Raw genomic sequence first — 25,771 nt, 5'->3', positions numbered from 1 at the left:
GAGACTTCACCCCAGTCTGGCTGTGGGTCGCTCAGGAGAGGGATCCCCACTGTGGGGTGCTCGGGGCAGCTTCCCCGACCCTCTGACCTCTGCAAACCAGCAGCCGTGCTAAGGGAAATAAGGGGAAAGGGGGAAAGTTAATGGAACAAGGGGCCCCACCCAAAGGGCCCAGGGAGACTAGAAACAACCATCTCTGAGGCTGTAAGGAAAGGTCACTGGCTGCTCGTCAGATGTCCCAGCCTCCTGCCCCGGCCCTGGCTGCTCTGCGGTGACACCACGGATCAGACCTTGGCTCTGGCGGTGCCCACATGCCCTCAGGCGCTGGCTCCGTGGGTGCTCCGGGGATGGAGCACCCACAGGGAAAAAAATGGTGGGTGCTTAGCACCCGCCGGCAGCCACCCTATCAACACCTCTCCCTCCCCCCAGCGCCTCCTGTCTGTCAGCAGCCCCCCGATCAGCACCTCCCCCAGCCTCCCAGCACCTACTGCCTGCCACCGATCAGCTGTTTCATGGCGTTAGGAGGTGCTGGGGGGCAGGGGGGAGCGAGGGCCCAGCGTGCCAACAGCCCCTGACACTGGGCACATGGACCGAGCCTGGGCAGATTCCCTGGACTCCGGCCCAGGGCCTGTCCCCTCAGAACTGGTGGATGGGGGATTGAGCTGGGGAAGGGAGATTTTGTTACAACCCCAAAACTCCTTCTAAAGCTGGAACTACCCACGAGACCCTGAAACAAGGCGCTACTCACAACACCTTGCACCCGTCCTCACTGCCCAGCTCCAAGCTCAGACGAGCTGCAAAACAGCCAGTGAAGGGGTGGGGCAGAAATTTCCCATCCAAGCGGTTTTTGGACTGGAAACTGGGATTTTTCCAGATTGTGAAATTTGCCTCCCAAATGGATCAGCTTCGGGTGGAAAACGGTGAGTGTTAGAACGATGAGTCGACCCCCTGTCCTGTGTCTGTTGGGAAACGCCACCATGGAGAGGCCTGGCACAGTTTGGCAGAATCTGATTTTTACTTGACTTATAATTCTGATGGATTTTGAAGCATATTTTCCCTCAGTTTTTATTGATTTAAATGTTCACAGTTGTGAGCCGTAACGGTGTGGTGTTATGTGTGGCTGTACCCCACCCGCCCTGCCCCAGAGTTGGCTGCATCTCAGCCCCAGGTGCTGGGTGACTGTTACCCAGCACTGGGAGAGTTGAATATTTGCTGTGGGTTTTTGTTTCAGTTCTAGAAATATCTCATTTCTGAGAAAAGGCAGCTGCTGGGGTGTTATCTCCTGATGGAGATCTAGTAAGAGGAGGCCCTGAGATATAAACCCTGGTATCAGAAGCCTGGTTTGAGGCCTGAGGCCTGAGCTAAAGTAATGGTCAAGACTTTGCTAACAGAAAGCAAAGTGAAGCTGTGAGCCAGAGGCAGGCCCTGCTCACAGAAGCTGGCAAGGAAAGGGCTGATGCTGCAAGAAGATACGTACCTAAAAGGTCCTGAACACTAGAGATCAGAACATTCACATACTGGCACATTCCACACGGATAGCAAGGAACAGGCTGACCCATCCCAATGACAGGGGCAAAAGGGTAACATGATGGATAGAGGTGTTTTGTTCGAACCAACATGTACAAGGTGAGAGGCGGCACCTGACTAGGTAGAGGGGTTGTACCTGGCTATGTAGAGGGGTTGTACCTGGCTATGTAGAGGGGTTGTACCTGGCTATGTAGAGGGGTTGTACCTGGCTATGTAGAGGGGTTGCACCTCAATACGTCTGGAGTGATGTGTAACTTGTTTGTACCTGTGTATAAGAACGTATCCCTGGGGCGGTGTCTGGGTCCAGCCTAGGGGGCAGTGGAAAGTCCCGCCACTGACTGAGCTGAGTCCATTGTCAAGGAGCACATATGTACTAGCTAGCTGCACCTTAGCAGCACCTTGGCCTACGTTTGCCGGGGAGCTGGAACCTGTGCTTTTCTTCGACAATAAACCTGGCCGACGTGCCTTTGCATCTTACTAGACTCTGTGGTCATTGGGGGTTCTCTTCGGGTCTGCTGTGTCAGCTATCTGTGCAGAGCTGGGGCAGCACACAGAGGGACACACACATGCAGCCGAGTGATACCAACAAGGAGAGAGCAGAGCACCACACCGGTAGCATCTGACAACACTTCTGACAACAGGAGGAGTAGTGATGACATCCTGAAGTTGTCGAGGTGACGAGGGCTCTGGTCAAACAGTTCAGGTCCAGGGGAGGCACAGTTCTAGCCCTTCCAGTGCCCTTTAAAGCACGTGCGTTTCCACCAGCCCCGGCCAAAGGGCCTATGTGGGGGGGGGGGGCGAGGAATGAAGGATCCTTGCTCAGAGTGGGTGCTCAGAGCAGCCCTGCCGACCTGGCACTTCTTAGGGACACGCTGGCAGTGACGCATGGGCAGGGAAGGGACTAACAACTCAGCCTGGCTTATCTCCAGCGGGTCCGGAAGCCCTACACGGCTCCCTGGCTCGCTCTGCATGAGACTGTAACCCCAGGGCGACGCCAGGGAATTGGCTCTCCCTGTGTTTAATGTGCTTCAAATGTAGCGTGAACCACTCCTGACACATCAGCTGTGAGAGAGGTGCAAGCTGGGCCCAATCCACAGTGTGGTACTAACTCTGATCCCTGCTAAGGGCGACTCACTTCTCAACATCTCAATGTCTTCGCTGTGGATGCCAGGCTCCGAGGCCAGACGGCAGCAATCATACTGTGAAGAGCTGCAGAGACATCAGTTTCACTGATATATATCAGTCGCTGGCCGTGACACTCTCCACCTTTCATTGAGTTAGTTTCCTGTTTTACACAGCTGGAAACCGAAAGCAATGTGGGAACTGCTCTTTCCGAGAAACAAGGTTATCAGAATTCATACTGGCTGCAAAACAAGATAGCAAACAACACCCTCAAATAGCCCTGCACTGTTGCAATGCTTCTCAGGGGACGTACAACCAGCAGTGAGCTGCAGCTGATGCTGGGGTGGGGTGGCTGGGGGACAGCTGCAGAGTCACACTGCAGTTTTCTCAGTAAGGACCTTGCTGTCACCAGAGGTTGTTCTGAGGCTGACAGCTGTAGAGGGCTCCAGGAGCATCTCCTTTTTCGAGCTTTTCACTGCCATTGGGTCTGAAACTGCTCCAGTTCACTGGTCGCTTGACCAGTATCCTGCTCCTTCTTCCCCTTTTAGGGCAATCAGAGCAGCAACGTCTGCCTGAGTCTACAGAGAGCCTGAAACCGCAGCTCGGAGAGGTGTGAACTGCACCAAGTGTAACTGACACAGCATCACTGCCTGAGTCTGCAGAGAGCCTGAGCCCATCACTTGGAGAGATGGGATCTGCCTATGACAGTGCGGGTTTACCCAAGGTGTCCAGGGTGAACCACTATCACCTGCTCACAGTGTGGGAGAGCCGTGCCTGTGGCCAGATGGGGGAAATTCATCCTTACCTGCCGGATACTGACTGCAGTGGCACTCCGCTCTGGGCTCCCCAAGCCCTGCGCTTTCCCCTGCTAGTGAGCAATTTACACACCCCTCTCTGCTGCACTCGAGTGCCCCATCTTTCAGGCACATTCCCTTCACTGTCACATTTCTCCACACAGGACACAGGTAAGGGATGGGGGACACTCATCTTCCACGATCCTTGTCTTCCCACACTGCTGACTAGACAAAGCCATCGGCTCACAAGGCTGCCTAGGCTCATCCAGACTTTCCCTACCAGGCACATTGCCACTCCCAACAGATACACTGCTGCTTTTTTCACTACACTGAGCTACTTCCAGCAAATCACCGTTACCCATTTCAGGTTCCCTTTTACAAGCTGCACTAGCCACCAGTCCATCCCCCATCACAAATCTCTCCTTTCCTTCCTCAGTTAGGGCTTCCACCTGACCATCTACTTTAATCTGCTCCTGAGAAACATTTTCCTCCCCAATGAGATCTTTCTGCTCTTGATCTAACTCCAGATTCACTTCTGAGACATTAGACGGACATTCAGAAACTCCATTCCCAGACACACTGCTATTACCCACCAGGTTAGACTCCCCCTCTCCCTGGCCATAGCAAAACTGGTTAAACACAGGAAACTTCCCAGAGTAATACCACAGATCAACACAGTTATAAACTGCATTTTCAAGAGGATACAGTTTCTGCTGTTCTTCCCTTGCTTCTTTGACTTGGAGCTGAAGTCTGGCAGTTTCTTGTGAGTCTCCTGTTCCAGCTCCTCTTGCCTCTGTCCAGCTTTTTCCTCAGCAGCCAGCAGCTCCAGATGCCCCTTACGAGCTTTTTCTTCTCTCTCAGCAGCCTCTTTCTTCTCTCTCAGCAGCCTCTTTCTCCAGCTGGGCCAAGGCTTGCTTCTCTCTCATTCAAATTTCTGCCAGTTTTTGCTCGTGTTCAAACTGCAGGCTGTCCATCAGGGTTTGCAGTTTCATTGCTTTTGCTGATGCTTTCTGGCTCATGGTCACTGATCTTTAACCCACCAAACTCTCAATCCCACATTTCAAATTTGGATAGCGTGGGGTTCTGACCCAAAGCTTAATTGTCCTGGTTCTGCCGACTACGCCACTGTGACGGTGCTGCCTGTGGGAGCCAGCTGAGGTCACCAATCAGGGTGAACTGCAAACAGAACGGGGCAGACCAACCCCAAACGCTGGTGGTTATTTCAATACTTAGATTTTCCAACCAGCACAAAACAGCTTCTGGAGCATCTCACTGCTTACTCAGAAGTCCAAACACCACAGTTTCCTTAAAGTGCCCAGCCTCAGGCCTCCGTTCAGACACACCTGTCAGATATGGTATTTTCCTGAAAATCTTACTTCATCATATAAAAGAAAAGGTTCTTCCAATCCCAAAGAATCAGCCACACACCCGGGTCCAATTATAACTTAGATCTTACCTAAAATACACACTATAGCTAATTCTTATTAACTAAACTAAAATGTATTAAAAAAGAAAAGAGAGAGAGTGTTGGTTAAAAGATCAATATACAGACAGACTTGAATTCAATTCTTGCGGTTCAGATACATAGCAGAGATGAGTTGTAGCTGTCAAAAGTTCTTTCAGAAATGGTCCATAGGTTACAGTCCAATGTCCGTATTCAGGACATTCAGCAGTTAATGCTCAACAGTGGGACGTTGTGACCAGGGGGTGGTGAACTCAGCATGGCCCTGTCTGGAGAATAAAAGACTGAGGCCGAGCCTACACTCAAAAGTTAAGTTGAACCAGCTACAGTGCTCAGCGGTGTGAAAAATCCTCCCCCCAAGTGACATGGTTAAGCCAAGTGAAGCTTTGGTGTAGACAGTGCCAGGTCGATGGGAGAATTCTTCCACAGCTGAGGGCGCAGCATCAGTTATGTGGAGCCATGACACCCACACACGACCTCTGCCCCCCTTTGATGAAACATCAAGAAAATGGTCTGTCAGAGGTGTCATACCAGCCTGGGCGTGTCTGTGTTGCACAGGACAAAAGTCCCAGAAAGCCCATTGAATGGGCAGGTTCTCAGAGATGTGATGCTGGACATGTCAGCCAGGATGCTGGGGTACAGGTTCCCAGGGAGGTGAATGAACAGGCCACGAGGGAATGGCTGGGATCCACCTGTGGGAAGAGCTACAGAAAAGTTGCAGGCCCCTCTGATGAGTGGAAACCCAGAACTGTCCCTCCGAGAGCGATCACTTGATCATTACCTGTTAGATTCACTCCCTCTGGGGCACCTGACACTGGCCACTGTCAGCAGACAGAACACTGTCTGGATGGAAAGTGTTGGGCAACCTTGACTGGTGGCGTCTCCACCATCCTCACCGAAAGTGAGACAGAGAGAAAAGATATAGAGATCAGGACAAAGATGACAGGGTGTCATAAACAGATAGTTAAGGGTTAATGTCTCTTTTACCTGTAAAGGGTTAACAAACAGGGAACCAAACACCTGACCAGAGGACCAATCAGAAGACAAGATACTTTCAAATCTCAGTGGAGGGAAGCCTTTTTTTGTGTTTTTTGGGTTTGGGTTTGTTCTCTCTGGGCTCTGAGAGTGACCACACGTACCTACAGGCTCTCTAACCTTCTATTCCAATTTTGTAAGTACAAAGGTAGAAAGGCGTATAGTCTTTTTATTTGTTTTTCTTTATTTGCAAATGTGTATTTGGCTGGAAGTATTTTAAATTGTTTTTCTGCTGGAGGAGGCTTTTTCTCCAGTTTCTATAAGCTGACAGACCCTGTAATATTCCATCTTGAATTTACAGTGATTTTCTTTATTCTTTTTTCTTTTATTAAAAGTTTTGCTTTTAAGACCTGTCTGATTTTTTTCCTCTTGTTGAGGCTCAAGGGAATTGAATCTGTACTTAACAGAGAAGGAGAAGGGAGAGGGAGAGAAAGGGGAGGTAACCCACCTGATTTCTCTGTGTGGTGATTCAAGGAGTTTGAATCACGGTGATCTCCTAGTGTACCCAGGGCGGGAAGGATCTGGGAGGAAGAAAGGAGAAGGGGGAATCCCTTTGTTTAGATTCACAGAGCTTGAATCTGTATATCTCTCCAGGACCCCAGGGAGGGAACACCTGGAGGGGAGGAGGGGGAAGGGAAATGGTTTATTCCCCTTTGTTGTGAGACTCAAGGAATTTGGGTCTTGGGGGTCCCCAGGGAAGGTTTGGGGAGGACCAGAGTGTATCAGGCGCTCTACTCTAAGCCCTGATTGGTGGCAGCACTACAGGATCCAAGCTGGTAATTAAGCTTAGGGGAATTCATGCTAGTACCCCTATTTTGGATGCTAAGGTTCAGAATTGGGAATTATACTATGACATGGTGAGCAGCATTGGGATAAGAATCCAAAAGCCAGTGAGTTAAAAGCAAAAGCCAGTAAGATTATTATTTTTCTTTTTTCTCTGCTAGCTGCTTATAAGCAGAGAAAAGGGATTTTTTTAAAGCAAGTCTGCAGGTTTTCTTTTCTTTCTCTCTTCCTTCTGAGTACACTGAAGGCAGGGAGATTAAGGTTTAACAAGGGTCTTTTGTTAAACAAAAGGACTCCAGTTGTGAGTCAACAGAAACCAGCAAAACACATCTGCAGTCCAAAGGGTTTCCTTTTTTTTCACTCTATCCAAATAGGTACTTAGAAAAGTTAAAAAAAAGACTCTGTTGCTTAGCAATAGAGAAAGCAGCAGAGGAACAGCAGTTCAGGCAGTGAGCAGCAGAGGGCGCACCAGCACAAGAAAGCAGGTACAATGAGCACCAGTGCAGCAACAAGCAAACTAAAAATAGCGAAATTAAAAGCAGTAAACAAACACAACGAAGATAAGAGATGAATGGAACTAATTCAGGCAGAAATGGCCAGGGAAGAGGCTGCCCACAGGAGAGACATGGAGAAGCAACAAAAAGAGATGGAGCTCCTGAGGGAAGCCCACCGGCAGGCCATGGAATTAGAACAGGCTAAGCAACAGAACCCAGCCAATCCTAACAACACTTCGCCAGTTGTTGTTCCACATCCCCCAAAATGTCCCACCTACAAGGCAGGTGATGACACTGAAGCCTTCTTAGAAAATTTTGAAAGGACCTGCCATGGGTACAGCATCTCTGCAGACCAGTACATGATAGAACTGAGGCCACAGCTCAGTGGACCCTTAGCAGAGGTGACGGCTGAAATGCCTGAGGAACACATGAACGATTATAAACTTTTTCAAACCAAGGCCAGATACAGAATGGGCATAACACCTGAACGTGCCTGTCGGCGGTTCAGAGCCCTAAAATGGAAACCAGATGTGTCATTTCCCTGACACGCCTACCACAATGCAAAGAATTATGAAGCCTGGATATCAGGAACCCAGATTAACAATCTGGACGAGCTGCACCTCCTGATACAAATGGAGCAGTTCTTAGATGGTGTTCCTGAGGAAATAGAGAGATACATCCTAGATGGGAAACCCAAAACGGTAACCGAGACGGGGGAGATTGGAGCCAAATGGATGGAAGTAGCAGAAAAGAAAAAAGCTCCTGTCAAGGGGAGCGAATACCCAGGGGGCACACCGACAATAAACCCTACAACTGAGGGCAACCCAGGACCCCACCTACAACCCAAGGAAACCCACAGACGCCCTATTCTCCCACCTCACTAGTCTTCAGTAACCCACCTCGGCCCAGTGACCAGTCAGCTGGACGATGCTTTAAATGTAATGAACTGGGACATATAAAGGCCAACTGCCCCAAGAACCCCAACCGAGTGCAGTTCATTACACCACCATCACACCAAAGATCCCCAGGCCCAGGTGCCTCTCAAATACCCTTGGAGAGAAGGGAAATTTTGAGAGTGGGCGGAAAGAAGGTTACCACGTGGAGAGACACGGGGGCACAAGTGTCAGCTATCCACCAATCCTTCGTCGACCTCAAATTCATCAACCCAAAGGCCCAAGTGACAATTTACCCCTTCATGTCACAAGCTGTAGACTTGCCTACAGCTGAACTGCCTGTCCAGTACAAAGGCTGGTCAGGAATGTGAACTTTTGCAGTTGTCATAAACAGATAAGAAAAGTTAATAGCACAGAAGTACTTTATATATCTTTGACTGTAAAAGGTTAACAAGTTCAGTAAGCCCGGCTGTCAGCTGACCAGAGGAGCAATCAGAGGACAGGTTGTTCTGAAGCTGACAGCTGTAGAGGGCTCCAGGAGCATCTCCTTTTTCAGGCTTTTCACTGCCATTGGGTCTGAAACTGCTCCAGTTCACTGGTCGCTTGACCAGTATCCTGCTCCTTCTTCCCCTTTTAGGGCAATCAGAGCAGCAATGTCTGCCTGTGTCTGCAGAGAGCCTGAAACCGCAGCTCAGAGAGGCGGGTATTCACCCACGAAAGCTCCTGCTCCAGGACGTCTGTTAGTCTATAAGGTGCCACAGGACTCTTTGCTGCTTTTCACAAATCCAGACTAACACAGCAACCCCTCTGATACATTTTTCTTATGTTTCCTATTGGTAAATTTTGATGATTGCCAATGGAAATATTTGTTCATCGGTTTGGGTGGATGCAGTGAAATTGACGTTTACCGGTAACAATCTGATCCTTCCAAGCGTAGTGATTAATTAGAGTCCAGGATCAGAAGTCAAAAAGACCTTGACAAATTGGAGAGTTGGTCTGAAATCAACAAGAAGAATTTCAGGAAAGATGAGTGCAAAGTAGGAAGGAAAAATCAAATGCACAACTGCAAAATGGGGAATCACTGGCTGGGGGTTTGTATTGCTGGAAAGGACTCGGGGGCGAGAGCAGATCTCAAATTGAATCTGAGTCAACAGTGGGACGCTGTTGCAAAAAAGGTGAATATCTTTTGGGGCTGTATTAAAAGCAGTGTCGTCAGGAAGACATGGGAGGTCATTTGCCCACTCTATGGTGAAGTCTCAGGGGGCATACTGTGCTGAATTCTGGACACTGCACTTTAGAAAATCTGACCTACGAGGACAGGTTAAAAAACTGACCTTGTTTAATCTTGAGGAGGTTGAAGGGAGATCTAGATAAGATGTTAGGAAGAGCTTTCTAACTCTAAGGGCAGTTAAGGTGTCTGGAATAGGCTTTCGAGGGAGGCTGTGGAATATATCTGTCATTGAAGGCTTTTAAGAACAGGTTGGACAAACATCTGCCAGCTGGCCACTTCCTGACACCAGCCAGAGACCAGAGGCCTGTGCGGAAAGCAGGCTGGGAGCTTCAATACCGCTCTACCGGTTTGACTGCCTGTAGGCAGGGGCCGCTCCAGGCCCCAGCACGCCAAGCACGTGCCTGGGGCAGCAAGCCGCGGGGGACACTCTGCTAGTTGCCATGAGGGCAGCAGGCAGGCTGCCTTCAGCGGCATGCCTGAGGAGGACCTGCCACAGGCATGCCTGCGGGACCAGCGGACCCTCCGCAGGCAAGCCACCGAAGGCAGCCTGCCTGCCGTGCTTGGGATGGCAAAATGCCTAGAGCCGCCCCTGCCTTTAGGCCAAGCAGGGAGAAGCAATTTAAATATCACGTGTGTTATAGACTCATAGACTCATAGACTCTAGGACTGGAAGGGACCTCGAGAGGTCATCGAGTCCAGTCCCCTGCCCTCATGGCAGGACCAAATACTGTCTAGACCATCCCTGATAGACATTTATCTAACCTACTCTTAAATATCTCCAGAGATGGAGATTCCACAACCTCCCTAGGCAATTTATTCCAGTGTTTAACTACCCTGACAGTTAGGAACTTTTTCCTAATGTCCAACTTAAATCTCCCTTGCTGCAGTTTAAGCCCATTGCTTCTTGTTCTATCATTGGAGGCTAAGGTGAACAAGTTTTCTCCCTCCTCCTGATGACACCCTTTTAGATACCTGAAAACTGCTATCATGTCCCCTCTCAGTCTTCTCTTTTCCAAACTAAACAAACCCAATTCCTTCAGCCTTCCTTCATAGGTCATGTTCTCAAGACCTTTAATCATTCTTGTTGCTCTTCTCTGGACCCTCTCCAATTTCTCCACATCTTTTTTGAAATGTGGTGCCCAGAACTGGACACAATACTCCAGCTGAGGCCTGACCAGCGCAGAGTAAAGCGGAAGAATGACTTCTCGTGTCTTGTTTACAACACACCTGTTAATGCATCCCAGAATCATGTTTGCTTTTTTTGCAACAGTATCACACTGTTGACTCATATTAAGCTTGTGGTCTACTATGACCCCTAGATCTCTTTCTGCCATACTCCTTCCTAGACAGTCTCTTCCCATTCTGTATGTGTCAAACTGATTGTTCCTTCCTAAATGTTGTCAAAGGAACCCCCATCCCCGCCAGCCAAACTTCCCCTGGGGGGAGCAGAGAAGAGGATGGTCCTGCCCTGAGGCAGGGAATGGACCAGAGGGCACGAGCCTGACCCAGTGGCCTGGCTCTGTCCCTTTCCCAGGGCCAGGGCTCGTGGGTTTGCAGGTCTGGGAGATGTGAGGAAAAGAGACTCTGTGCAGAGGGGAGCCAGGCTGTGAACGGGCCTGTCTCACAATGGAGTGGGGGTCAGAAATGAGGGTTCATGAGCTTCTGCTTTCACCTTCCTGTGAATCAGAAATGTAAACGCTGGGCTCTGAGCCAGAGAGCTTGAGAACCAGAGCCCGAGGTGCCATGGCTTCCTCAGCATCAGCACATCTGGCAGCGGGTCCAGCCAAAATCAGCCCCCACGCCCATGGGGCGGCTCCAGCTGGGTTTAGAACCCACTGCCTCGAAGCCAGAGCTTCCTGCTCCGCTGGCTGGAGGCTGAGCTGGGCCATCCCGACCCAGAGCTCCTGTGGGGCAGGATGATGGGGGGGCTCCGCTCCCAGCTGGCGGGGCTGCTCCTGTTGCTGGTGCTGCTGTCCCCAGTGCATGGTAAGAGGGAGCAAGGGATCCAAAGCGATGCAGAGCCACGGGGAACAGACCAGAAGGGGAAGATCAGATCCAGATCCTGCCCCAGTGGACTGGCTCTGACCCTTTGCCAGGGCCTGGGTAAGCGGGTTTGTGGGTCTGGGGGCACGTGAGGAAAACAGATCCTGCCCAGAGAGGGGCCGAAATGACAGTGTTGGTCTCCAGGCCCTGCTATGCATGAAGGGACCCTGATCCCCACCCCCACAGGCATCAGCGGCTTGACCCCTCCCATCCTTCTGACTAACCCCCCACAGGAGCCACTGCCTCCAGTCCTCCTCCCATTTGTTATGCCCCAATCTCCTGCCCTCAGGCTTGGCTGGGTGGAAAGAGCACGTGTGGCCCTGAGAGAGCTGAGAGCAGCCCTCGTTCATCTCATGTCGATGTTCATTCTTAAACCTACTGACACATGGTAGCCACCTACAATTTGGGGTGTGGTATGAGGATTATGGGAGGAGCTATGGGACAGTAGGTGGGACTTGTATTGCAGCCTGATAAGAACATAAGAATGGTCACACTGGATCAGACCAAAGGTCCATCTAGCCCAGTGTCCTATCTGCCAACTGTGGCCAGTGCCAGGTGCCCCAGAGAGAATGAACAGAACAGGGAATCATCCAGTGATCCAACCCCTGCGCCCATTGCCAGCTTCTGGCAAACAGGCTAGGGACACCATCCCTGCCCAGCCTGGATAATAGCCATAGATGGATCTATCCTCCATGAACTTATTTAGTTCTTTTTTTAACCATGTTGTGGTCTTGGCCTTCACAACATCCTCTGGCAAGGAGTTCCACAGGTTAACTGTGCATTGTGTGAAGAAATACTTCCTTTTGTTTGTTTTAAACCTGCTGCCTAGTAATTTCAACCCCTAGTTCTTGTGTTATGGCCAGTAGTAAACAATACTTCTCTACTTTCTCTGCACCAGTCATGATTTTATAGATCTCAATCATATCCCCCCTTAGCCATCTCTTTTCCAAGCTGAAAAGTCCCAGTCATATTAATCTCTCCTCATACAGAACCCGCTCCAGACCCCTTATCATTTGTATTGCTCTTTTCTGAACCTTTTCCAATTCCAATGTATTTTTTTTGAGATGGGGTGGTCACATCTGCACACAGTACTCAAGATGTGAGTGTACCATGGATTTATATAGAGGCAATAGGATATTTTCCTTCTTTTATCTATCCCTTTCATAATTATTCCCAGATTTCTGTTTGCTTTTTTGACTGCTGCAGAACATCAAGTGGATGTTTTCAGAGAACTCTCCACAATGACTCCAAGATCTCTTTCTTGAGTGGTAACAGATAATTTGGACCCCATCATCTTATATCTACAGTTGGGATTATGCTTTCCAATGTGCAGTACTTTGCATTTATCAACATTAAATTTCATTGCCATTTTGTTGCCCGGTTACCCAGTTTTGAGAGATCCTTTTGTAGCTCTTCGCAGTCTGCCTGGGACTTAACTATCTTTAATAATTGTGTATCATCTGCAAATTTTGCCACCTCGCTGTTAACTCCTTTTTCCAATCATTTATGAATATGTTGAATGGGACTGGGCCCAGTACAGACACCTGGGGGACACCACTATTTACCTCTCTCCGTTCTGAAAACTGACCATTTATACCTACTGTTTGTTTCTTATCTTTTAACCAGTTACCAATCCATAAGAGCACCTTCCTTCTTATCCCATGGCAGCTTACTTTGCGTAATAGCCTTTGGTGAGGGACCTTGGAAAAGGCTTTCTGAAAATCTAAGTACACTATATCCACTGGATCCCCTTGGTCCATATGCTTGTTGACTACCTCAAAGAATTCTAGTAGATTGGTGAGGCACGATTTCCCTTTACTGAAACCATGTTGACTCTTCCTAAACAAATTATGTCCATCTATAAGTCTGACAATATTGTTCTTTATTATAGTTTCAGACAGTTGGCCCAGTACTGAGGTCAGGCTTACTGGCCTGTAATTTCTGGGATGACCTCTGGAGCTCTTTTAAAAAAATTGGCGTCACATTAGCTAATCCTCCATGCATCAGGTACAGAAGCTGACTGAAATGATACATACCACAGTTACATACCACAGTTAGCAGTTCTGCACCTTCCATCTTCCTGCTTTCCTTCAGATCCTAATGCTGCTCCTGTCCCAATGGCCCCAATGGCTGTAATGTCTCCCCAACATTTCTGTTGCCTCCACAGGTGCTGAGGAGAGTCAAGACCAGCCAGGTAAAGACTCAGGACTCCGGGGTTCTAGCCTTAGTTCTGGGTGGGAGATGTGCACCTTGTCCCGTGTTAACATGGGTGCCCTGGTTTGTGCAGTGTTCAGCCGTATCACAGGGGGGCAGGATGCAGAGGAGGGTCGATGTGTGCAGGAATATGATGATGAAAAACATGAATACTGCCACACCTGTGGAGGATCCCTCATCTCAGCCCAGTGGGTGGTGTCAGCCGCTCACTGCTTCAATCCGTGAGTCACTCTGGAAGGGGATCCCAGGCTGCCCTTACTTGGTTTGCAGTGACATCTGTCTATGGCCTCAGCTCCATCGCTGACTTCCTGCTCTTGGTCAGACTATTCCTATGGTGCAGTGTGACCGTTCCCCTGCTGCCCCCACCCCAGAGCTGGCTGCATCTTAGTGCTGGGTGAGGCATCGTGTTGCTGTGTGGCTGTTCCCCAGCCTCTCTGCCCCAGAAGTGGCTGCATTTTTGTCTATGTTCACAGTCTATCTTCCCTCCTTGATCAGTATTTTCTGCCCCTCCTTTCCCAGCTATCGCAATGAATCTGAGTATTGCGTGAACCTGGGGGAGTACCAGCTCCCTAACCCCACCCCGACCTGCATCTCGTCCCCCGTGTGTTGCTTCATCAGGCACCCCGACTACAACCAGAGCACGTACTTCGCTGACATCACCCTGGTGCAGCTGACGGAACCTGTCAGCTTCACGGATGCCATCCGCCCCATCTCCCTGCTGGACCCCTCCACCCAGCTCCCAGCCAGGGAAAAGTGCTGGGTCACGGGCTGGGGCAAAACCGGGTCAGAGTGTAAAGATGAGGGGGTGTGGGAACTTGGTGGGTCTAATGGGTGATTGGGAGTGATATGAGAGCCCTTCCTCTCAGCTCAAAACACACAGGCTGTGTAGCCACGAGGGATATCCTGTGCGCATGCGTGCACACACACACACACACACACACACACACACACACACACACACACACACTCTGTTCCCCATCCTCTCCATCAGGGGGCAGCACTGTGGGTGCACACACACACACACACACGCACGCACGCACACACACACACACACACACTCTCCCCCATCCTCTCCATCTGGGGCAGCACTGCGCGCGCTCACACACACACACACACACACTCTTCCCCGTCCTCTCCATCAGGGGGCAGCACTGCGCATGCTCACACACACACACACACTGTTCCCCGTCCTCTCCATCGGGGCAGCACTGCGCGCGCTCACACACATACACACACACACACACACTCTTCCCCGTCCTCTCCATCAGGGGGCAGCACGGTGCGCGTGCTCACACACACACACACTCTTCCCCGTCCTCTCCATTGGGGGCAGCACTGCACGCGCTCACACACACACACACACACACTCTCTCTTCCCCGTCCTCTCCATCAGGGGGCAGCACTGCATGCGCTCACACACACACACACACACACTCTCTCTTCCCCGTCCTCTCCATCAGGGGGCAGCACTGCATGCACTCACACACACACACACACACACACACACACACACACACACACACACACACTCTCTTCCCCGTCCTCTCCATCAGGGGGCAGCACTGCATGCGCTCACACACACACACACACACACACACACACACTCTTCCCCGTCCTCTCCATCAGGGGGCAGCACGGTGCGCGTGCTCACACACACACACACTCTTCCCCGTCCTCTCCATTGGGGGCAGCACTGCACGCGCTCACACACACACACACACACACTCTCTCTTCCCCGTCCTCTCCATCAGGGGGCAGCACTGCATGCGCTCACACACACACACACACACACACTCTCTCTTCCCCGTCCTCTCCATCAGGGGGCAGCACTGCATGCGCTCACACACACACACACACACACACACACACACACACACACACTCTCTTCCCCGTCCTCTCCATCAGGGGGCAGCACTGCATGCGCTCACACACACACACACACACACACACACACACACACACACACACACACTCTTCCCCGTCCTCTCCATCAGGGGGCAGCACTTCACGTGCTCACACACACACACATATACACACACACACTCCTCCCCGTCCTCTCCATCAGGGGGCAGCACTGCACGCGCTCACACACACATACACACACGCACACACTCTTCCCCGTCCTCTCCATCGGGGGCAGCACTGCGCGCGCTCACACACAATCTCCCCTGACTGTGACGTGTATGCGCGCTCTGATCTGCAGCCCCTAGACGGTGATGTTACTCACATGCCCAGCCACCATGTTACACTAGGAGAGATTTTTCCCAGCACGTCCCGGTCCTTTCCCGCTCCCTCAGCCTCCCAGAGGCTCCATCCCCGACTCTCTCATTCCAGGTGCACTTCAGCCACCCCGGACGCTTCAGGAGCTGCAGGTTCCTCTCGTCGCTGTGTCGACCTGCAGAGAACACTTTGGGGAACGGAGCCACTGGATCCAAGATGACGTGCTGTGCGCTGGGTCCAGGGGTGACCCTAATGGCCCCTGCAAGGTGAGCTTCTTGGCTTAGGGGGGCAGCACTGGGGCTGCTTGAAATTATCTGGCCCATTGTTCTGTTTGCAAACATTGGCCCTTCCTCCTCCGCTCTCCAAAAAGGCCCATGTGGGTGATGTTTTAATTTGATCTTCCGCCGCGTCTCATTGATGGAGAGAGCAGCTCTCCCAGCACCGGTGCATTCTGGGAGATCTCACAAGTCACCACAGGGTGGGGGGAAACTCTCTGAGCTCTGGCCCCACCAAACTGAGAGGGTTAAAGTTCACCTGAACTTAATGCCAGGAAAAACAAACCTAACAAGGGCGGAAGCTCTGCCCCAGCACTGCTGCAGGACATGGCATGGAGGGAAATGGGTTTTATCCCCGGCTCTGGGAGGGAAATGGGGTCTTGTGGGTTAGAGCAGGGGGGACTGGGAGCCAGGACTCCTGGGTTCTCTCCCCAGCTCTGGGAGAGGAGTTGGATCGAGTGGGTTAGAGAGCGGGGGCTGGGAGCCAGGACTCCTGGGTTCTCTCCCCAGCTCTGGGAGGGAAATGGGGTCTTGTGGGTTAGAGCAGGAGGGACTGGGAGCCAGGACTCCTGGGTTCTCTCCCCAGCTCTGGGAGAGGAGTTGGATCGAGTGGGTTAGAGAGCGGGGGCTGGGAGCCAGGACTCCTGGGTTCTCGCCCGGCTCTGGTAGAGGAAAAACAGGAGCCACTTTGTGGGAAGGGAGGCAAAGGGGCCACCCTCTTTGACCCTAGGGTCCCTCTCTCTCAACCGAGTGTGACTCCGGGGGGCCTCTGGTCTGTCCAGGGAATGGCAGCTTCGTCCTGACTGGGATCATCAGCTGGGGCAGAGACTCCTCACCCTTACTCCCCAAGGTGTACGTCCGGGTCCCAGTCTATGTCAACTGGATCCAGAATGTCACAGGAGGCGCTGGCCTCTCGATCGTCTCTCCTGCCGTACTCAGTGCCGGTACCACCCCGTTGGGGTCCCTAAGCAATGGCTTAGTCTGCTCGTGCCTAGCACTGGCTCTGGCTGCACCGCTCCTTGCTGGGCTCCTGCTGACAGCCCTGTGACCTGCCCCCTGGGGCTCCCACCCGCGCCAACCCCCGGGTAACATGGCAGCCCCCCACCAGCAGAGGTGTGTATAGACCCCCCTTGGCACGAGGTGTGGGTCCTGCATTGTTGGGCCTGTGAAACACAGCTGGGAGAGGGTGGTGGATGGAAGCTGTGGGGACAAGGGGTCATATCCATCCCTTCCTGCAATTCTGCAGCACCCCCCCGGGGGGGGGGTGACTGGGAGGCCGGTGGGGAAAGGCCCCGCAGCCGCTTTGATCCCACCACTGGTGCTCTGAAAATCATCAATAAATCAGCTTTGCAAATTCTGTCTCCTCCCAGCAGCAGCCGCGACCTGTCTGGCAGCAGCTGGTGCCGCCTCCTGCTAGGGTCAGTCCTGCCACCTCCACTGCTTGGTATGGGCCGGCAGAGTGTGGGGGCTGCCCATCATGCTGGGTGCTGCGCAGACCTCCCCCCCCCGGAGATTGGGGCCCCTGTTGTGTCAGGTGCTGTGCAGACACTGACCAAGGTCAGGGCCCCTGGGCAGAGACACATCCCCTCCCTGAACTGAGCTCAGTCTCTGCATCATGCTGGGCACTGCACAGACCTCCTCCCCCACCAAAAGTTCAGTCCCCACCCTGGCACTGACTCCCCAGAGCGAGTGTGAATTTTCTGAACTATTTTTATGGTCACTAGCTGTGCCTCAGTTTCCCCTGCATGCCGCACTGTCACCCCCTGTGTGGGAAAGGACTGTTTGCTCTCAGGGCAGGCTAGAGACACCGCCCTCCCCTGCACTGGGAAATTCAGTCGGTATCATTATGTCACTCAGGGGTGTGAAAAATCCACACACACCCCCGGGCAAGTTAAACTGACCTAACCCCGGCTGTCACCAGCTCTCCGTCAGTGGGTGAATTCTCCCTTTGCCCCAGCTAGGGCCTCTCGGGGAGGTGGATTAACTACACTGATGAGAGACACCCCCCCCGCAGCATTTCAAGCGTAGCCAAGCCCTGAAACGTGACTGTCGCCTCCCTGCTGGGCTGGGGCACTGGCTGACCCCATGTCAGTGGAGAATCCATGAAGATGACAGAAAATCCAACCACTGACACCTGGGGGCCAGTGCCCTGAGCAAATGGAGATATACCTATCTCCTAGAACTGGAAGGGGCCTTGAAAGGTCATTGAGTCCAGCCCCCTGCCTTCACTAGCAGGACCAAGTACTGATATTTGCCCCAGATCCCTAAGTGGCCCCCTCAAGAATTGAACTCACAACCCTGCGTTTAGCAGGCCAATGCTCAAAGCACAGAGCTATCCCTCCCTCTCATTCTCATCCTCACCCTCACCTGGTGAGAGATGGATTTCCTCACCTCTCAGCAGGGAAGCCGAGAAGTACCCCTAGCTCCAGAACAAAGGACTGGGGAGGGGTGGGGGGGAATAAGGGTTGAGTGCTGGAGGGAGTTGGGGTTCACACCTGGGGACTGACCCAGGGGATCAGACAGAGTTTGAACATGGGATTGACAGCAGCATGGCTGGGCCTCTGGGCTGACCAGAATGGAGCATGGTTTAATTGTGCTCCCCAAAGAACCCCATGTGCTGTGTGCGAGGTGACTAACAAACCCAAGTATTTTGCTAGAGACCGTTCCAAAGCTGGGGCTCTGTGACAGATGGTGGCAGAGGTGGGATGCTGAATGCACTAGGAAAATTGTGACCTGCAGCAGTAAAACGAGGGTAGTCAAAGGACACAGGAAGAGAATGGCGTATAACCAGCTCCCGAAGAAGAACATCACCAAACTGTGATGGAATGGAGGGGCGGGCGCCGGCGAGCTCAACAAGGTGCAGCTGATTTCCCAGCTGGAGAAGGTTGATTGGACCCAGGCAGGGAGCCAAGAGGGTCTGAGAGCCTCCGAGGCGACAGCAGGGCTATCTGGCCGGGAGAAGGAGCAAGCTGAGACCATGCGAAGCAGCTAAAACAGGAACTGGAGATGGAGAAGGGGAGGGACAGGAGAACCCAGAGAAGGGTCACTGGGAAAGTCCCCAGATGCCAGCTGCACAGGGAACCTGATACCAAATGGGGTAAGGAGGGGGTGGCTGCCCTGGGACACACTTTGAACTGCCAGAGCTCCACACCTCTGTCCCGCTCAGGTGTTAGCTGGTAACTGACTAGTGCGTGTCTGGTTACTCGCTTTAGCCAGTCAATAACTCTCTTCTTTCTCTTCCACAGCGAATAAACTTTTCGCTCGTGTATTACAGGACTGGCTAAAGACGTTGTCTTTGGTGTAGGGTCTGGGGCACCAACTGAGCTAGGGTTAGTGACTGGTGTCCTGGGACTGCAACCAGCCTGACTGTGGCGTGATTTTTGGGACTATTCATCACAAAGTCCAGTTTGTCTGGATGGCAAGATAGACTGGAGAGGCTAAGGGGCCTGTCTGTGACCCATGGTGAGACTGTCACATTTGTTACTGGCCTGGTGAAATTATACAACATCCCACCACTTTGGGGTGTCTGCCCTGGTTTAGACAGTCTGCCCTGAGATAGGCACTCACAGTCACAAACCACACGGGACAGCATGACAATGGGGTGAGCAAAGAATCCAGCATCCTGACTCTCCAAAACACCTGTTCTAACCCACTAGCCCCCCACTCCTCTCCCAGAGATGGAGAGAGAACCCAGGAGTCCTGGATCCCAGCCTCATTCTCATACCATGTGTCCAGGGCAGGTAAGGCTGGAGTTTTGCGGTGGGTGTCTTACCTGTCTGATTCCAACTCCCCTGAGCACCTAGGGAACAAAAAAAGAGAAGAGGAAGATATTAATGAGTGTGTAGGAGCAGACGAGGGTGGGGAAATCCAGAGGAATTGCTGGGACAGTAGCTCCACCCACAATTCCCCAAACTCCACCCACTGCCCCAGGACAGCCCTGCTGTCCTCATGCCAGCCAAAATTCCACATCTGCCCTGGGAATGTGGAATGGGAATGAGGCTGGCAGCCAGGAATCCTGGGTCCTATCCCAGCTGTGGGAGGGGAGTGAGATGGGATAAGGTGATATCATTGGGGTTAGGGACAAGAGTTAAGGTTGTCATGGTACTAAGGTTATAATGGGGTCATGGTTAAGAGTATCCTTGGCTGAAGGTTTTCATGGGGGTGAGGTTCTGGACTGAATGTGGCATTTCTCTTTCTTTCTTTCCCCTTTTTATTAAGATTTTTAAAAAATATATATCAATCTAGCTAAATTTCAAAAGGAAGTGTTGCTTCAAAGTGAAAAGTGCAAATGGTTCATTTGGAATATGTCCAAGAAACCCTTCCACTTCTCTGAATTTTTTTTCATCTGAAACTATTTGGCGAATTCAATCTGAATATGTGACGTTTTAGTCGACCCCAAACTACATATTCAGTGAATAAACCATACCTCCAAACGATGTCACTCAGCTGTGCTGACTAGCACAAGAAATACACAGCTCTAGACAAAACAGCCAGCACACCTACGTGCAATACCCTGGCTCGGGTTCCTCACTGCTGGGGAGTGTGCAGTGCTTTGGCTTTGGACAGAGTACCGTGGGGTGCCCCATATCCTTTCCCCGCAGCTCGCAGCTTTTCTTCCAAATCAAGGTGGTTTTCCCGCTCAGCTAGCTTTCTCTGACTTTGTCTGGTCCACAGTTAAACAGGAATCCCCTCCCAGCTATCAAAGCATGCCCATCTCCTCCCCTCTCATTGCTGTCTTTGCCTGGCTTCTGCCCGAAATTTCCTGCTTCTGTGAGTCTTCTCTCCAGTTAATGTGTCCCCGTCCCAGCACCTGGTGTCTCTGCTTCTCCCTGGTTGATTTTTTTGCTTTCCCCTGCTTGCAGAAGAACCGGAGGGGTGGATCCTGCCAATCTCAGAGAATCCAATTTCTAAGGTGTGTCTGCTTGAATGGGTGCCCATTTAAGGTCTAACGAATGAACATTCTCCCTAGTTTTGCTGACCCAGCCCTCCCTGGTCAAGAAATGTTGGGCTCCACATGAAGACTCCACAGCCCAACAATTTAATAATACCGACTTTACACGGTCAGCTGGAATTCCCGAGCTGGATGGGGCAGATCCCCAAATCATCACTGGAGTCGTACCAAGAGAAGGGTGACAGGGCCAAAAAAACAGGGTGGAAAATGACACTTAAACCTAAACCCCACTATAAACTCAATCCCAACTCCCCTGATACCCTTAACCATAACCTTATGATACCCTTCACCTTAACCCCACAATACTCTTAACCCCATGATAACCTTAACCCTCAAAGCCATGATATCCTTCATGTTAACCGCATGATACTCTTAATCCCATGATAACCTTAGCTCCATTCTGCACGATACCCTTAACCCTAACTCCATGATATCCTCTACCCCATGAGAACCACATCCCTCACCTAGGTACTGTCTTTGTCACTCTCTTCTGAGCACACTCAGTTGGCAATAACACAGGGAAGTGAAAATGATCCACGCAGTGACCTGGGCCATCACACCTTTTCGTTTGGTTTTCCAGGATGCCCCTACTGGGGTGACACCAAGCAGAGCAGAGTGAAAGCGGCATTCACAACCTGTTCAGCACGTTGAATTTAGTAGCACTTATTTCCTTGCTTGGGTTCCCAGAAAATCAGTCCCCATTATACTCTATAGCTCTAGGGAGGGGCACACAGATGTCCATAAAAACCTGCCCCAGCACTTGCATTCCCCAGGTGGGCTTTGGTCGGAGCACTGGAGGCAGCTGCATGCAGCCAAGACAGGCCTGGGGAAGGCTGACCCATGGGGTGTCTCTGTTCCCCACTGGCCCTAGCACTGTTGGCGATGACCCTGCTGCAGGGTGTGTGGGGTGGAGATGTAGGGGGAGGGGAGTGAGATACAGATTGTGGGGGAGGGAATTGGGCTAGTGAATAACAGGGGGACCCAATCCCTTGGCTCGTCATAGATCCCCCTGCCCATCCGCCCTGGATTGGTGCATTCAGTCCTGAACTGCCCCTCTCAGATCAACGGGGAGTGTTGATTCGTGCACCTACTGGTGAGAATTGTGGCTGGTGCTGAGGATGGCAGGGCTGCTCTGGGGCAATGGATGGAGCTACTGGCACTCACTCCCCTCCACGCACCTTCTGCAATGCCTGTGAATAGCCCCCCTCATCCCCAGCACACACATTAATATCTTTCCCTTCTTTTTCTTCGCTCCCTAGGTGCTCAAGGGACCTGGAGTCAGACGGGTAAGACACCCACTGCCAAACTCCAGCCTTACCTGTCCCGGGCATGTGCCATGAGAATGAGGCTGGGAGCCCGGACTCCTGGGTTCTATCCCCAGCTCTGAGAGCGGAGTGGGGGCTACTGGAGGGAGGGAGAGGGGCTGAAAGTCAGGACTCCTGGTTCTTTGCTCTTCCCATTTCAATGCTGTTCCCCTCCAGGGTGCGGTCAGCCCAGGATCTCAGGCCGAATTGTTGGGGGAGGGGACGCCGCAAGGGGCCGGTGGCCGTGGCAGGTCAGCATCCAGTACAGTAGACAGCACTTCTGTGGTGGGTCCCTCATCTCAGCCCAGTGGGTTGTGTCAGCAGCTCATTGTTTCCTATTGTGAGTAACTGGGATGGGTAGAGGCCGGTGCAACAGACAGACGTCCTGCCTGGATCTATGCCAGGCAAACCTTCTCTGGATGGCATCACTGCGTGGCTGTTCTCCAGCTGCCCCACCCCGGAGGTGGCTGCATCTCAGAATGAGGTGGACCATCCCCGTGCAGCGTCCTCGGTGGTTATCTCCCAGCTGCCCTGCCCCAGAGGTGGCCGCCTCTTACCGTCAGGTGTTCCCTGGACCTAACTGCATTTTTGCTCATATTTGCAATCCAGTTTCCCCCACTGATTGTTGCTTTCCCTCTGCTCCCCAGCTCTTTCCCACCGTCTGCCTATTGTGTGAACCTCGGAGACCACCAGCTGTTCAACCCCTCCCCGAGCCGGGTCTCATCCCCTGCACGCCAGATCTTCATCCACCCCGATTACAACAGGGGGACCCGTGCAGCCGACATCGCCCTAGTGCAGCTGGTGGAGCCAGTGCGATACACCAATGAATCCTCCCCATCTGCTTGCCTGGCCCCTCCGACTCCTTCCCTGACAACCACACGTGCTGGGTCACTGGTTGGGGGAGAATAGACTCTGAGGGTAAGACCATCCCCCGGGGGACATGCAATCACTCCATGACTCAAGTCCCGTGCTCCTGGAGCCCTGTGATTCCTGCTGTATCATGAAATAATCCCCGCTCAGCTCTCTGCTGCTCCCTGCCAGCTGGCTACCCCCGACTGGCTGTATGCTTCAGCCATCTGTGAGGTAGCTAATCTATTGCTCTCAGGTGGGAACCTTGTGTTTTAGATACAGATGGTCCTTGCAGTGGAACCCCCCTCTGGGTGCAGCGCAGCACAGACTGGGTCCTATGGGGCTGGGTGCGGCTCTAGAAGCTGGGTGAAGGTGGGGAATGGATGCAGGGAGATGAAAGGAGTAGGACATGGGGAGGGGAGGGGGTGAAGGATGGCTAGAGGGGAGGAGAGTGAGTGGGGGAGGCAGATGGGGACAGGAAATTGTCAGGCATGGGGGTGGGTTGCAGGAGGTGATGGATCCAGTACCCTGGTTCTCTCTCCTCCATCTCTCTCCCGCCCCCCAAGACGCTGCAGGAGGTTCAGGTCCAGCTGATCGACACTGCAGCCTGCAACGCCCTCTGCAACATCGACCCAGCCCCGAACATCGGCAGGGACCCCGTCAAACCCGCCATGATCTGTGCCGGCTACGCCGAAGGGCAGAGGGACTCCTGCCAGGTGAGAGAGGTGTTTGGGTTGGGTGGGTGCACGTGAGCCCCCGCCTGGCTCCCTGTCGCCATGTAGGGCCTGCAGTGAGTAGAACGGCTGCTGCAGCCACGGAGCTCTGGACCCAGCTTCCTACGAGCAGGCAGGAGCACCTCTGACTTTTAGAGCCATATGGCATCACAGCACCATGCCTAGGCTCCAACTCCTGGAGTCCTGTGATTAGGGCAGAGCCCCAGCTTTTATCTGTGGTTAAAGGAATAGTAGAATCTTTGTGGTTGGGTAGAAAAGAGGGACAATGTGGCTAGAGAGTAACTGAGGCCTGCCTGAGTCTGCAGAGAGCCTGAGCCAGTCACTCCGAGATGGGTAAATACTCGATGCATCAATATGGAGGGTGTTAACTCCCAGCCCCACTGCTCTGGGGATCCCTGCCACTGGTCTCTGTGTAAGGCAGGAGAGGAAGAATACAGCCACCCCAGAACCTGTGAACGTAGCGGGGACACCACCTCTACCACCAATGCATCCTTCAGAGAAAGGGCGTGGGAAAATCACACCATGTTCATTTCACTTCTCATGTTGGTTTGGATAAAATATACGGGGGGGGGCGCATAGGGTGGCCCCTGTGCCTACAGCCCTAAGGGGCTGGATTCTGGATGTTTCGGGATAGGTATGAGGGGGAAGGCCCTCACTAATGCCAATTTCTCTGCTCCTCCAGGGTGACTCTGGGGGGCCGCTGGCCTGTGACCACAATGGGACCTGGTTCCTGATGAGGGTTGTGAGTTGGAGGGACGGCTGTGGCCAACCCAATCGTCCCAGTGTCTATGTCCAGACAGTGGCCTACGGTGAATGGATATGGGGCACGTAGTGTCCGGAGGCCAAGCCACATCCAAGGAGAACAGCACCTCTGGAGTAAATGACGCCGGATCCTCCTTCAGCACCTATATGCTTCTCTTCACCACTCTCCTGATGTCACTGTGACTCCCCCCTTCTATTGGGACTCCCCCCCATCTCTCCCTCCTCTGTTCACCCAGCACTTAAACCCTCCACCATCTGGGGGCAGTGGGTGGTGGAGATGGGAGAGGATCTGAGACCTATCAGCAATGCCTGAATCTTCAAAGAGCCTGACCCTGTTGCAATGAGAAGGGAGGGCTGCCCTGAGTGTGACTTGAGATCAACACTGCCTGAGTCTGCAGAGAGCCTGAGCTGATTGCTTGGAGAGGTGTGAACTTCCCAGAATGTGACCCAAACAGCAACACTTGCTGCATCTCCAGAGAGCCTGGGCTGATTTCACAGAGAGGGGTGAACTGGCACAAGTGTAACTGGTGCAGCAATGCTGCCTGAGTCTGCAGAGAGCCTGAACTAATCACTTGGAGAGAAGGGGCACTGCTCCAAGCACCTCTAGGGGGCAGCGCTGGGGCATGCAGACCAGGAATGTTTGGGATTGGTTTGCTGGGAGATGGGTGGTCTAGGTGGGGCAAGGTTTGTAGGTAGCCCCTGCTACAGCTCCACAGTGGCCCCTATGTGTGACTGCATATATGGACGCTGCACCCCCATCATATGTGGTCAAAAATAAAATATTTTTGCATCAAACTCTGCTCCTGGATTCCTGGCTGGGTTCAATGGGCCCTTGAGGAACGCCAGTTGTGTCTGCGAGAGCTGCAGCCTCAGACAATCCCTACTCCACCTGTTCCAATGGGGGACTCATCAGTGTCATAACCCTTCTAGCCTCAGCTTCCACAGCTACATTTTCAGATTTGGGGGGCTGCCAAGCTGAAATCCTGCCCTGCCCCCTGATGTGCCCTCAGATGGTCCTTTGGGTAGCTTTGGGGTTAGTCCTAGGACCCCACTCTGTCCTACACACCACTTTAATTACTCA

The 25,771-nt window shown here is 52.4% G+C and overlaps 1 protein-coding gene across 1 annotated transcript; it reads left to right on the top strand.

The window, feature by feature from the left end:
- The first annotated feature begins 11,254 nt into the window (after nt 1-11,254).
- On the top strand, nt 11,255-24,673 carry LOC115651340 (transmembrane protease serine 9-like). Its single transcript, XM_030562274.1, is given in 9 exon segments — nt 11,255-11,324; nt 13,549-13,575; nt 13,669-13,816; nt 14,115-14,355; nt 15,930-16,081; nt 22,993-23,168; nt 23,171-23,263; nt 23,761-23,910; nt 24,611-24,673. Coding segments are annotated over 9 exon segments (1,062 nt in total). The 3' UTR covers nt 24,616-24,673.
- Nucleotides 24,674-25,771: the final 1,098 nt, after the last annotated feature.

This window comes from Gopherus evgoodei, chromosome 4 (assembly GCF_007399415.2).
Source record: "Gopherus evgoodei ecotype Sinaloan lineage chromosome 4, rGopEvg1_v1.p, whole genome shotgun sequence".
NCBI classification, from domain to species: Eukaryota; Metazoa; Chordata; order Testudines; family Testudinidae; genus Gopherus; species Gopherus evgoodei.
The sequence above is the reverse complement of the archived record's forward strand: the minus strand, read 5'-3'. Positions and strand labels throughout refer to the sequence as shown.